The sequence below is a fragment of the Lepidochelys olivacea genome, assembly GCF_965140295.1.
Source record: "Lepidochelys olivacea isolate rLepOli2 genome assembly, chromosome: 15".
Classification (NCBI taxonomy): Eukaryota; Metazoa; Chordata; order Testudines; family Cheloniidae; genus Lepidochelys; species Lepidochelys olivacea.
This window is the reverse complement of record NC_140425.1, coordinates 30,994,563-31,009,428: the sequence shown is the minus strand read 5'-3', so window position 1 is coordinate 31,009,428 and position 14,866 is coordinate 30,994,563. Positions and strand designations below refer to the sequence as shown.

Here is a 14,866-nt window from a genome sequence, read left to right as displayed (position 1 = left end):
ATACCGGGTACTTGTCTGACCCTTGGAGTTCGCTAGCGCATGCAGGCAGGTGGGTTCTAGAAAACCAGACCAGGGCAACACGCACTTAACTGGCCAAGTTTTTCCGAAACTCCTGTTCTCTTTCTCCGCAGACGCAATGAGGCGAGTGGTGCGACAGAGCAAGTTTCGGCATGTGTTTGGGCAAGCAGTGAAAAATGAGCAGTGTTACGACGACATCCGGGTTTCCCGCGTTACCTGGGATAGTTCCTTTTGCGCAGCGAACCCCAGATTTGTCGCAATAATCGTAGAGGCTGGCGGCGGTGGAGCGTTCCTGGTGCTGCCCTTGCACAAGGTGGGTGCTTTTGAAAGTTTCTCGTTACTGCCTCTGCAGAGCGACGCTATCATCTCAACCCTCTTTGTGAACCAGACTGAGCCTGGGAGGTCTTACTTCAGAGCTGGTTTTTGGAATGACAAACGCCAGTTTCTGATGCCATTAGATGGAGCCGTGCGTGCCTCGGTAATCATTCCAATGCTTCCTTTAAATGAAACGCAGTAAATAAAAATGGTTTGCTTGACTAAGTTGGACCAGCTCTGTATGAAAAAAGCGCATGATTGGAATGATGTGCTACCACAAAGAAATTCTGTTTACTATAGTGATGGTCCATCCTTTTACCATCAGGAATTTAGCTTTCTAAGATACCCAGGTATCTCCTAGGTCTCAGTGCAGCATTGCATTCATTACTTTCTGCATTTGACAAGCAACAGCTAGGTGGCAAAATAAAGTATAAGAATCAGACAGCCTCCTTTTTCAGTCTTCAAAGACCCTGTTGCCATGAGGTCTTTGAGTATATGTCTGCACAGGCATAAAAGACCTGCAGCATGGCCATGGCTGGCCCGGGTGAGGTGAGTTGGGCTGCGGGGATAAAAATTGCTTTGTAGGCAATCAGACTTGGGCTGGAGCTCAAGCTCTGGGACCTTTCACCCTTGCAGGGTTCCACAGCTCAGGTTCCAGCCCGAGCCTGAACATCTACATAACATTTGTTCAGTCCAGAGCCCGAGCGTTGCGAGCCCAAATCAGTTGACCCAGGCTAGTCGCTGTTTCTGTTTTTAAATCCATGTATAGATGTACCCGAAGAATCAGATGACCACCTCCTGTTCAAGCTACTGTTTGGCTCTTTAGGGTAGTCTTTCACTCTAGGCTCTACTTGTTCAGTGCTGGTATAATACCAGAATAACCCAAGTGAGATAACCGCTCCTGCCACATCTCCAGCCATTCTCTGAGATCACATGAATGATTCCCTGTGCAGACTGCTACTGCACTTCGGCGAGAGCCCTGTTATCTTCAGCAGCTGGAGTATGATGGGGGGAGACATTCCACATATCTCTGACAGAGATATTTTAAGATTCTGTACAAGCAAGAGGCAGCTATAACTGATAAATTACCATACAGGGAAGCTGTATTATACGACCACCTCTGGTTCCCTACTTCTTCATTAGACTTATTTCTGTAACCTCATAAATATATGCACTCACTTTACAAAACCTATTGTCCCAAAGGCAAATACAGAATGCAGGATAAGTGCTTAGATGGAAGGCCGTGGGGAGAGACGGTTGGAAGAGATCAGTGCTGGGAGGCTTCATGACAGCCTTTGCAACTATGGCATGAGAATGTATAAAGCAGTAGGGTGGTGTCTCGTGGATATATCAAATGAAAATAAGGGTATGTCTATATGTAAAGTGCTGCAGCTCTGCCGCTGCAGCGCGTCCGGTGAAGACGCTCTATGCCGACGGGAGAGAGCTCTCCCATTGGCATGAAAAGCACCTCCGCGAGCGGCAGAAGCAGCTCTCCCACCAACATAGGACTGTACACACAAGCATTTATTCGTGTAACTTATGCCGCTCAGCGGGGTGGAATATTTACCCCTCTGAGTGACATAAGTTTTGCCGACATAGGCTGTAGTGTAGACATACCTTGGGGTGATTGTGTGTAAGGACTGAGGCTATCTCTGCAGTGGGTCACAAAATACCTTTGTTTTCTGTGCTGGAAAGAATTATTCAAAGCTCCCCTTTTGATTGACTTTTATCACAGTCAGTTGGTAAGTCTTTCATAAACTCATTTAAAGGATTTGTAACTGAAATTATCAGCTTGATCACTTCATGTGCTATCTATTTAAAAAAAAACAAACAAACCCTAAAACCCTGAATACATCACCATTGACTCTTGTTTCACAGCACTAGTTTCTCTTCAAAAGAGGACTGTCATTTTGGAAGAGGGCTAAGATTATGACAAAACAAGAGAATACATTGGTCCAGGATGATTGGGGGGAAACAGAAAAAAGAATAGCCCAGTCTGCAAAAGTGTGTATGTGGGATCTCTAAGTGAGCTGTAGCTCATGAAAGCTTATGCTCAAATAAATTTGTTAGTCTCTAAGGTGCCACAGGTACTCCTTTTCTTTTTGCGAATACAGACTAACACGGCTGCTACTCTGAAACCTCTCCAAAACTGTAACTCTGGCTTCATGGAAACATTAGTTGGGAGCATAGGCCTGGTCTTACCAGCTCAGACAAGTGGTCCATCTAGTCAAGTATCCCATCTGACACTTAACTGAACCTGGTGTATTCCTCTGCTTGACTGGGGAAAGACATACCAGGCAAGAAGTATCTTCCTAACCCAAGCAGTGATATATAAGCGCCACTAGGCCAGTGGTCCCCAAACTTTTCAGGGTCACCCCCCCACACACACTACGCTCAGTGATATCTTGAGGCAGTGTGTTCCATAAGTTAATTGTGTTGCATAAGTATTTCCTTACGCGTCAAAATTTCTTTCAATTTCATGGCATGTTCCCTTGTTCTTGTTTTAGGAGTGTTGTTTTTTACTTGTTTGTAACTCATTATTTTATATTCCTTTCATCATGACTGCTCTTGCACTTCTCCTGTCTCAGCTAAACACTTCCAGTGTCTTCAGTCTTTTCTTATCAAAGTCTGTTCTGGCTTCGAATCTTTTTATTGCCCGTCACTGGAGCACTCCTACTTCAGCTATATCTTTTGAGATAGGGTGACCAGAATTAAGCACAGTGTTCACATGAAGTGTCTCTCATACCATTGATTTATATATTCACATTATAATATTTTTACTATTCTCTTCCATTCCTTAAACATCAGAGCGTTTTATTTTCTGATTGCCACCATTCACTGAGCAGAAGTTTTCACTGAGCTGTCCGCAAATGGCTTCCACTAACATCCTTGCCGTCATGTTCACTTTCAAAAGGACTGATTTAAATTTTTTGTTTTTTGATGATTTCCAGAAAACTACACTCTGTGCAATCCTGAGAGACCAGGGAGCTGCCAGAGTCAGTAGGGAGAGAACCTCCTTCTCCGCTTAATTGCAACGTAACTATCAAATTCCCCACTTAGCGTGTGGGTCTCTGCAAAGTACTTTTAATGTGGCTTAACCTATTATGCAGGGTTAGAGCAAACTCATGTTACAAAAGGTCTGTATAATCTTGAAAGTAAACAGCTTATTTTCTCAAATTTGTCTTTTCCTTTACGTTTTCAATAAAGTTTTTTGTGTTAACAGTTTTTGGTTCTATTCAAGTGGCTGTCCACAGTCTTACATGGACATTTGACATAATTTAAAGTGCAAAGGTTAAAGAATGGTAAATGTTGAGGTGATGGCTGATTTATCAATTGTTAAACATTATCAAGGCCTTTTTTTATCAAGGCATCTGTCATGCCCTAGAATACCCCTCCTTTTAAAAGGAAGTGAAACATTTATTTCTTCTTCCCAGCATCTCTACTTGTTGTTGCTGTCAGTTGATAAGCAAAGCTTGTGTAAAAAAACAATCTTTGATTTGTGGCTTCTGCCATGGAACATTGTTTTTCTCTGACTCTGCGGAAGCCTGACTGGTTCAGGAGCAAACAGGTTTTGAGCCCCAGCACCTGTGAAACATCTGACTAGCTTGGAGCAAACATGCCTCCCCCATCTTCTTGTGTATAGAAGGCCCACATTGCTGATGCCAAGCTGACTCATCTAGGCCATGCTGGGAGAGAACAGCTACGCCAACACAATTCGGAAAGCACCCAGAGGCTCAGATTCAGCATATTTGCAGCCTTCTACATTCAAAGGGGACCCTTCTGCTTACACCAGCCTCTCTAAACTCTGGAGCATGATGGCTGCAGCCAGTATGGTGGTCTTTCTACCTGGCTTCAATGCGTTCTTGCCCAGTCGGGGGTTGAGAATGGGTCCGCCGAAAACAATATGTTCAAACTCCCAGTTCAGCTCTGATACCCTTAGTTATTCTGTCACCATGAGAGAGAGTTTTCTGGAGTGGATTGTATGTGTGTTTGAAGATCACCACCAGCACAGCTAAACCAAAATGCCTGCCCTGCAGCTCTTTAGGATCGTGTCACTGGTTTGGCAAGTTCTTCAGAGATTTTTCTGCTGTTCTTTGCATGTGAAGGGGATGTGCAAAGCTGTGTGTGGAATATATACAAATTAATTACCTAAATACACTACACTCTCAAATTTTTGGTTAAAGCACTTCGGTAAACAAATCTAAAATTGCTTATGAGTTTAAAACCTTTATAATTGATACTCTGCAAGCAGAGTATCCTATCAGATGCTTGACTTGCAGCAGTTTTGTTTGCGTGGTGCACATTTAATGCATTCAGGGCCAAAACCAGATCCTAGCACCTAGCCAGACCACAAGTGGGAGCATGAAGAAGGGTCAATAGTTGAAGTAGCCTACATGGAATAGTGACATGCCTTTCACTGTGGGGGGAATGGGAGGATCAGTGAACCAGATCCTCTAGGCTGTCTACATGCTGCCATATGAGGGGCTCCCTGATCAAGTATACATCTCCATCCCTGCATGACTCCCCCACACTCTCATCCCTTGTCTAGAGTCCTCTGTGATGGCCAGGATGGATTCCTCACCTGCTTCTGTAGAACTTCAGAAGTTGTTTTTGGCCCCTTCTGTGGGAGCTTCCTGTAGGGAGACACTCAGGAGCTGAGCCCTAATGCCATTGGTGGCCAGTCCCCACCCAGAACTTGAATCATCTTCACACAGGACACCTTTCTAAAGAAGTCTTAGGAGCTTTCCAACCAAACCTGTTTCATGGTTGCTCTTGGGTTCGAAGTGAAAGTGTCGCACTGGGGACACACAGAGATTTGAACTGCCTCCCACCCTTCCTTGTGGAGGCTACATCGTATTCTCCCACTAGTCTTAAGGTCCCGGCTGGTTAGGCAATACCAATAGCATGTCTTGTGCCGTAGGTGGGAGATAGATGCATCCTCTTGAACTGTTTTAGCAGCATGGGGGGATGACTTAATGATTTTAAATACATCTAGACTTCCTGAAACCACCTATTCAAATCCCAGCAGGGCCAGCCCTTCATCCTTCCGGGGAGGAACAACTAAGTACCATGCACAGACTTTAAAAGCCATGGCCCTCTGTACGAAGATACCACGGAACTTGCAAGAGAAGGGGTTGCCCAAAAATTCCTTCTCCCGCACAGTTGTGCAGCAGGCTTTGCTTGCTGTCCTCCGCTCCCGAGGCAGCTTCCTTTCAGTGGGTCTGCCTGCATGTGGCTCGCGAAGCACTTTGGGATGAAAGGCAGGCGCTGCAGTGAAATAAAACGCTACTGTTAGTGAAGCGTGCTCAGCGCCCGCCTGCCCTTTTGATTCTGGCTCGTGGCTCCTGTAAATCTGTCTGCTCCGTGGTGGCACCTGGAAATGTGAAATGGACGGTGGCGGGGGTGAGCCAAGGGGATGGAGGAGGCACCAGGTGCTGAATAATTAGGGCACGGACTGGCACAGTCCCAGCGTGCTCTAGTCTCATTACCATAAGGTGCAAGCAAATGGCTTTTATATTTGCTCCCAATGAATGTGTTTGCCGTATTTTTAAATAAAAATGGTCACACTGAGCCCAAAGTTCGGGCACAGAGCCCCACGCAGTGTCCCCCCGGGGGTGATTTTTGATTATACTGAGTGATTTTTGCCTGTGCCCTGGCAGATGAATGGCTCTTCCCTCCCCCACCCCACCCCAGTGATGAGCGGCTTATTCTTCTTTGTGTTTCTCCTTGGCCCTGCCTCGGCTGCTGCATTTCACTGATATGTCTCACAGCAGCAGCGCTGCAGGGCGCCTGACAGTGGTTTTTACCATATATGGTCATCACGGCTCTTTGGGCTGTCAGACATCCCGAATAATTTCCACCCTTTGCTTTGATTGGCCACGTTGGGCTAGGACTGGAGGATGGTGGGATAGGGGCTGTACTGTACCAGAGACAAGTGTATGGGCTAGTTAACTCTTAGGTTCCTGGATCGGATCACTTGCCAAAGGGGTTACTGACTGCCCTGTTTTGGTTTGTTTTTTTTTTGTGAGTTTCTGCTGTCCGTAGAAAGAAAAGGAGGACTTGTGGCACCTTAGAGACTAACCAATTTATTTGAGCATGAGCTTTCGTGAGCTACAGCTCACTTCATCGGATGCATACCGTGGAAACTGCAGCAGACTTTATATACACACAGAGAATATGAAACAATACCTCCTCCCGCCCCACTGCCTGTCCGTAGGCGAGTCTTCACACGTGAAGAGCTCTTGGCAGTGCCTCTTGAAATGTAATATGGACAGGGATTGGGAAAAATGAGTGGAGATCAATACTGTTAACACATCCCTGCTGGATCCTTGGCTCTCCCTACCCTTTTGAGGAAGGGAGGGATGTGGCTGATGCCCGGAATTGCAGCAAGCTCTGCTTAGCAGTCTAATTACACTGAGTTGTTTTAAAACCCCACGTTTGTTCTTCAGATGCCTTTTTGGGGTGAATGGTGGTGCTGCCTCAAGTGGGAGCTGGGCTGCTGGTGTAATCCCTCTGTGCCCCGCCTGGGTTTCTTTGCCAGCACAGTTCAGAGTGACAGTGTAACCGACGCAAAGAGATTTTAAACCATGCTTTCCATTTTTATTTAGAACAGCTGGCTGGATGTGAAGTGCCTAGTGATTTAGTCTCTGAGCCACGCAAGCCCTGAGTTTGCTGCCAGTTTTGGGGGGAGGGGGGAGATTGTCATGAGGCCCCCTCTGGCAGCTACTGGGTGAGTGGGTGGAGATGCGTGGAGGCCGGAGGCCTACAGATTGTCTCCATTCATGCTGTTTTACCAGCAAAACAAATCCTGATGCTGGTTTAGTAGTCAGACTTGTGCAGCTGATTCTTTCCTTTCTGGCTTGCTGTTGAAATGCTTTGTCTGAGTTTCTTGTAATTTTTGGTGCATGCATATGTAGGGAATTCACCATTTCCCGTGCTAGAGAGAGAGAGACAGCCTGTTTTAGACCATAGTTTGGTCTTTAAAAAGAAGTATCAAATGGAATTACCCACATTCAGCTACATAATACTATAATACTAAGACTCGGATTTTATACTGGCCATAGCCAGGAAATTATGGAACCAAACGCCTTAGTTTCCCACTGCGTTGCATAGATGCTTGAGATGTGATACTGTAGGTTTTACCACTATGCAGACTGCAGAAACAAAGTGCAGCATGTTGTAGCTGCCGTGTCTTTAACCTTGGAACTTCCTTGCTTTTAAGAGTTAGTCATTCATTTCTTTTGCCTCTCTTCCCAACACATCACTTTGGGTGTGTAGGAGAGGACACCTCTGATAAACGTCACTAAAGATCCCCATGAATTGATCTCTAATTTTTAATCTTTGTTCCATGAAATCTAGCCAGGCATCATCGTCGCCCAGATATCTCTATCCAAAATCCATGTATGGCCCGAGCACCATGGGATCGGAGATTTTTGACCTAATCCACTTTTATCCTTAATCTGCTGCAAGGGGTCGCTATTGAGCTTCATCAAGTCTTCTGCTGAAATGAGCATGCTGCAAATACAGTAACTTCAGCTCCTGCTTGCTCCTAGGCACGAACTGTTGGGCCCGATTTACAGCTACTTCTCCAGCGTAGCAAGGCAGGACAGTTTGTTGTCATTCATGGAATTAAGAACCAGTAAGGCAGACAAGTGGGGAAGAAACACTCCTGTTCACACCCAATTGAGATCTTTGATGTGAATGGAATTGAGGGGTGTTGGGATTTTGTCTAGTTAACTTGCTGTTCAATTTTCTGGGTGTTCGTTAGGAGTGCTTTCACAGCTCATTGCATAAGACCACAGAGTCATTACTGTACCAAAGACCCTAACTCATTAAGGGTACATCTATACTGCAAAAAACAATCCCCAAACCGAACAACATGTGCAACCCTCCGGTAGCTAGTCTCAGACCCCGGATCAACTGACTCAGACTCATGGGGCTCAGGCTGCGGGGCTAAAAATAGCCGTGTAGATGTTTCTACCCTGCGCTCTGAAACCTGGCCTGGGGGATGGGTCTCAGAGCCTGGGCTCCAGCCTGAGTGGGAACATCTACACTGCTATTTTGAGCCCTGTGAGCCCAAGTCAGTTGACCCGGCTCCGAGACTTGCTGCTGTGGGTTTTTTGGCAGTCTTTCATAGGTACCACCATCTGTAGTGGATATTTTAAGCAGCTGTGTGGTGATCAGCTGCTTTGAATAAAACATTGAACTTTGAACGACGAACTTGGTCTTGTCTCTTACCCACGTTGGGGCAGAGGCCATGCCTCCTCCTTTTCTGTGCAGTGCAATGTACTTATTTAGCTTTGTACAGAGGATTGAAGCTGAGCAGCATCCATCGTTGAAGGAACTGGGCTGTGTGGGATATACCTGCCTAATCCTGACAGATCTCTGCCCTAGTAAAAGGGGGAAAGCTCTTATATTCCCTGATAGACTGGGGGAAGTGACTTGAAAATATCTGGATTTAACACACCTGTGTACTGTAACGGTTAAGTCCACACATCCCCAGAGTAATTTGAGATACATTTTTTATATCTCTTTACAAAATCTTTGCAGCTTGCCTTTTTGAAAAAAAGCTGTGGCAAAAGGTTCCTCCTCTTTACTTAAACTGATCTCTCCTAAGAAGGCTGCCAACAGCTGAAATCATGTAGAGTAAGGTCTTTGAGAGAGAGGGATGATGCCTGTTGTTTGTGCATGTGACTGAGGGCTTACTCAGACCCATTTGGCAAAACCTTTTGTTAGATTTGTCCTTTGTGTGTTTGCCGCTTTATGACTGTGTTTCTAAACTGGCAGCATTTCCACCGAAACCCTGAACCTGCTATTGCAAATAACATGTATAAGGTGCTTGCACACCCAAGAAATGCTGATAATCTGTCAGTGACATGTTACTGTGTCTCATGATTCAGCCATGGGGGGTGTGTGTGTGTGTGAGAGAGTGTGAGAATGAATCAAGTGTTTCTACTCTGGCCGAGATTCACTGAACCCTTCTAGCTGTTTAAATGGAGTGGTGATGGAAAGACATAAGTTTTGTTGCCATTGAGGGGCTCTCAACACTTAAACTTATCCATGAAAATGTCTGGGTTTTTTAGGTTAAAATTTGGCATGTGAGATTGAAGCCCGGGGGAAGGTTCTTCCCTAATTTTTGATTAAACCTCTGTCTAGCTGTGCACCTTTGTATTTTAGGGGGAAGAGACCAGAATTAAAGATTTGCATCTTTTTCATCCACTTATTGGAGAAACTTGGGCAACTTTAAAATACTCTGCAAGACTGTCTCACTTGCATTCAGGCAGCAGTCAGGTCGAAAGCAACGACCAATGTTAGATTACTTCAGAGTCTTAAAGCCTGAGGAACAAATGGAAGTAGTCTGAAGGAGCTGCTCCTGACAGTTTATGGGCATGTTGGCATGAAGGGGGACTGGCATGCTGAGAGTCAATACATGGATACTTGCCCAACCTGGAATTATCACCTGCAGATCAGATTTCTCGGTCTCTGTCCTCCTCTCTCATACGTATTTATAGCAATGCTGGGAATGCTGCTGAAGTTGACAGTAAAATCTTGAAAATCCTGGTCCAGTGCTTCAGCCATTTAAAATTTCTGGTATAAGCAAACTGCAAATCCAGATGCAAAACTAGTTTTACAGAACTGGTTAGAATTTGATACTTTTTTTTTGATCTGTCCAAACGTATCCTGTTTTTTCAGCCCGCTCCCTCCTTGTCTGCTTTTTTAACAGCCCTATATTGGTCCAGCCTGGCCTAGTAGACAAGTTGGATTGGATATGGCTCTCACTGGAGCATGTGAACACCACTTGATGGTCACCTAGATGGGGTGGCTCGAATGACTTTCTCCTATAGTGCTTCCAGCCAAGTTAAGAGCTCAGACAGATTGGGCAACATGGTATTGCCATGTACGGGAAAGCCCAGTGGTCTATGTTGAGTCCAAGAATGTTTTTCCGCCCAAACTCTAGATGATAAACTCAATGATCACTTCAAAGAATTTTCAAGGTCTCCTTGTAGCAGTAGAATGGGCTTTAGAACTCAACTCTCCTGACCCCTGCTGTCATCACTGGACAACACTTTTTCCTCTTGAGTTTGTTTCTAAACTCCGTTGAAGCCCTTTTGGTGGGATGTGGAAGGGTGCAAATTTAAACAGCTGAGAGGTTTAATTCTGTAAAGTTGTGCAGGGTTTTTCTCCAGAATGCAGGAGTAGCAATCAGATGTTCGGTAGCTGAACTGGAACAGCCAAGCTGAACACCCAGTTCACTGCAGAGGGAGCTAGCCGTTTGTCTTGTTTAAAAAGCCAGCATGTGTGAGAGCAGCTGATCGCTACAGCTAATTTTGTGGAGGATTCTGGGGATTAGCATACATTTTCCAGTGCAAAGCATCCCTCAGAACTATTTTAGTTGTAGAGTCCATTGTAACCAACCCTTATCTATCTCTCCTTTTCTGGTCAGCTATGAGCACATGGCACAAACAATGAAGTCATCCCACTGCTGCATTTCTAGTCTCCCTGCAGGCATGAAATAAACCTTGTTTCTGCTGCAAACTACACTAGGCTGACGACACTCCTGAAACTCTCCAGAGTACCTTGAGCACTAATACCAAATCTGCTGGGGCACAATCATAACATGGCTTTAAAGCTCTGCATCTCATTCAGACTGATCAGAGTGGATTTGTTTGGGAGAAACATTCCTGTCCATTGCTGCAGCCCTTCTTCCCTTCCTCTTTTGTCTGTATATCAGCTTAGATTTAGGCACTTCAGAGCACACACCTGAAGTACCATGTACACCTATGGAGCTGTAGAAATAACAAATGATCAACCGAGCTGGAGCAGAGCATTGTATATGGATTTCTGGAAGATATAAGGAAAATCCAACTGCAATATTTAGCTATGAATGCTTTAAAGGCTTCAATAGCTTGTTTGTCACTGTGACACACAGCACAGTGGGCCTTTTGGGAGTAACAGTCCTCATTTTGAGGATTAGCCATGGATGCCTTGGTTGGTTGGCTGGATGACTAATAGCCATTTGTCATGGTCAGGAATGAGCAATACACTTTCATTACATCCTGCCATATTTTTTTTTTTCATTCTAACAGCCTCTTATGTGACCATCTGGCATGGCTATGGATGGGTGTTCTGTGGCCACAGCAGTTCACATTAAGCTTCAGTGACAAGTTCTAGGTTTGTGAGACTGAGTTTATTGTAGGGAGAGTAGAAATAAAGTCCTGTCCCAGTCTGAGCAGTGCATCTCTGAAGTAAAAAAAGTTACTGGTCAATTAGCATTTCAAACCCAGCCTTTGTGATCTGATTTCCTTCTCCAAACCCCTTCCTCAGCATGCAGATAGTGGAATCGCTTTCACTTGTGCAATCTGATGCTGCTTCCCTGTTTTCAGTTGTGATCTTACTGAGCACAACACAAAATCAGAGGAAGCAGCTGTTCTCTGCACATATTTTTACTGTAATCCATGAACTGTTTCCTCTGACCAACTGCCCTTTCCTGGCAGAGAATCAATTGTAAAAGACATTCAAATGACTTAATAACACTGTCACTTTTAGCAGCTATTTTTCTGTGCTGCTTATCCATCTCTTCTGGACTTAATCACAGAAGTTTCTTGCTCATCTCTTTCAGGAACTTTGTTTTTGGAGGCATGAAACAGCTAGATGACTTTATTTGGTAAAGTTAACCTACTGCCTGCTAAAGGACTTGAATATTGAGCATGCATCTCTTAGCCTAAACCATCCAGCCTGCTAAAATCTTAATCTTTTAATTCGCCTTTCTGGATTGGCTTCATTATGTACTAAATGTAAAACCACATCCATTGAACTATCATAAATTGTTACTGTGATGTATTGCTCATTCTAAATAGTAATGGATTATGAAAAGGGTTTAATTTCTCGTAGTTGTACTGAGTTAATATTAAGCTGTGTATCAACACTTCAGACTTACTGTAAATCCTTAACTAATTAAAAGATTACATTTAAAAAAAACCTGCAAGGATTATGGCAGGATGAAAACCCACCAGTTTGGCATAGAAGATGCAAACTTTGTACTACACTTCACTATCATGTAGTCTTGCATGTATTTGAAGAGTTTTAAAAACTTTGAATGTGGCATCCCTCAACTGTAGTGGCATTTCTAGTATCGAAGTCCAAAATGACTCTCCCTAGATTCTTCATCTTGGGTCTTTCATTTTTGTGAATGTTTCATAATGTAGTGTCCTATATTTAATTCACCTGTTTGTAACGCTTTCCTATAGTGCTTTACTTTTTCAAAGCATGTACAAATATTCACCTTCACATCGCAAAGGAAGTATCCTATTGTCTAGCTGGGGAGATTAGGAACAATAATTGACATTTTCCAAACCCATGAAGCGGCAAAGCTGGGATTAGAACTAGGGAGCTCCTGACTTCCAGCCTGCACTTTACTCCACTAGATACAATATCCTGCTGTCTCCCTCTTCTATTTTTGGAACACTCCAGAAGAGCAGTTCAGCAGAAAGGGGATTCTTCAATGGATGACTCCCATGTCACTAAACTGAACCAAAACCCCCAAACTCTTTCAATGCCCCTTTCCACCCAAGTGTTCCCAGAGTGCTGTAGACTCATCCAAAGCTCGGTTTCTCCTATTGCTGGAATGGGGCCCCCAAGGGAAGAGGCAGCCAAGAACATTTTGCACCAGCAATCTTACAAAACTGGTTTAGAGATGCAGCCAAGGTTCAATATCCAGTTGAAAGTAGAGGGAAAGTACTGACTCCTAACAAGGTTAACCTTGGTAGCCTGGATCAGTTCTAAAGCCCCTATCCTTGTGAATAGTGCCCAGTGGTCCCAAATCTCAGTCAGGCTCTCATCTGAAAGGTGGCCCCTTTCCTGACCACCCTGAACCATGCTGGGGCACTGGCTCAGTGTTGAGTAATAAAATAAAATATGGCAGTTCCTGAGTTTTCTTTAGAAGGCTCCTGTCGAGCAGTAACAGTGTTTGTTCCTGCTTAGCTTTTGTGACCTGCCTGCCTCTGTCCAGTGTCTTGTGGCTATAAAGGAGATGTTGCGGATCTAGCTCTGAAGGGGTTACATGAATTTTGGCTTTTGACAGCACTGCTGATTCCGTTCTTGAGGGTAATCCTTTCAAATCTAAAATATTTTTTAAAATGTAACCCTAAAGAGAACGCATCTGTGAGCACGGCTCTTCCTCTTTCACTAGGGTTTTAGGAGAATCTCCTGGTTTCCTATGTGCTGTTTTTTAAGACCGGCTGTTCTTGTTCCTGACCACAATTCAGTAGCTCCTCCACAGATGTTCAGACCTCTTCTTTCATCTTTACCGTACTGTTAGACACAAGGGCAGTATTTCATTCAGTCAACCATTATGTCCATTTACATTGTCTTGCTTAGTTATTTTTATTTGTGGTTTTGGGAGAGCATTCTGTGTGGGCCAGAGTCAGTGACTGTATTACCCTTTCAGTCTAGTAATGGCTCAGTTATTCATGGCAGCAGCAGGGTCTTCTCCCTAAATGTAAAAATCAGTGATCTATGGCCGTTTGTACTGCTGAGATAAGTTTCCTTTTGTGTCTGCTAGAACATCTAATGTAACTGCGTAGTGTGGAGCCTGTGATCCTGTGTTATGTATGTGGGTGGCATGGTACGCAGTCACTTGCTTGCACTGTGGGAATGCTGGTCACCTGCACTTTTGTAAATAAATACACTGCACATCACTTGCCGTGTAGCTCTCCCAGCATCTTCCTCCAAACTTGTTAATAGATAAACATTTCTCCCCGCCAGTTTGTGGCTAATGGCCTTTATTTGTTACTTCCTAGTCGCCTCTTTTTCCATCTTTATGCTCCTGCTTGAGGTGATAAGTGTTTCTGCTATAGTAATAATCACCCTGATGGCTTCCGTAAAGGAAAGGGGTATGCATTATAAATCGTAGAGAGAAATGACTGTTCACCTGTAACAAAGGAACATTTCTGCAGACTTTTGACTGACATCTTCACTGTATAACTCAGTTATTTTCTCCTCTCAGTTTGAACACTTAAAGTGCAGCTCTGCTCTGAAAAGAAACTAAAAATACCACTTTCTTACTGTTGCTGATGGGTGCCTCTGGGTGGCTAAGGTCTGCAAAGTCAATGGGGTGCCACGGTCCATATGAACAGTGGTCTGTCTTATCAATACTAAACTATACCAGAGAGTCTGTCTGTATTTTAAAGGGACGGGGGCTGCTGGCTCCCACTCCCCACATCCTTTCAGTGGAGCCCCAGATTCACTACCCCCAGGGACAGCTGGAGTACCAAATGCAGTGGGGGCTTGCTGGGGCTAACCTGCGTGGCTGGTAGACTGGAGTCTGCTGCCTCCTTGTAGGGGCATGGCACTGGTGAGTACCCTTCTTGAGGGCAGTTTCCCTGAAGCTCTTCAGGGATTCCTCTTGGGAGCTGTAGAGCTAATGTCCATGCTCTTCCAGAGCCGCCTGCCAACTGACTTGAACTTCCTGCTTTTAAACACTCTTGCACCCATTGCATGATTGACAGGGCTGGAGGGGTGGAGTCAGCCTGGC

General features: G+C 44.6%; 1 protein-coding gene across 2 annotated transcripts in view; it reads left to right on the top strand.

The window, feature by feature from the left end:
- CORO1C (coronin 1C) overlaps positions 1-14,866 on the top strand; it is an 87,579-nt gene that overhangs the window by 39,292 nt on the left and 33,421 nt on the right. For both annotated transcript variants that reach the window (XM_084648906.1, XM_084648907.1), the window contains exon 2: positions 132-331. In XM_084648906.1, the coding sequence (XP_084505032.1) occupies positions 137-331 (195 nt within the window). In that variant the 5' untranslated portion in view covers positions 132-136. The remainder of the gene's footprint in view (positions 1-131; positions 332-14,866) is intronic.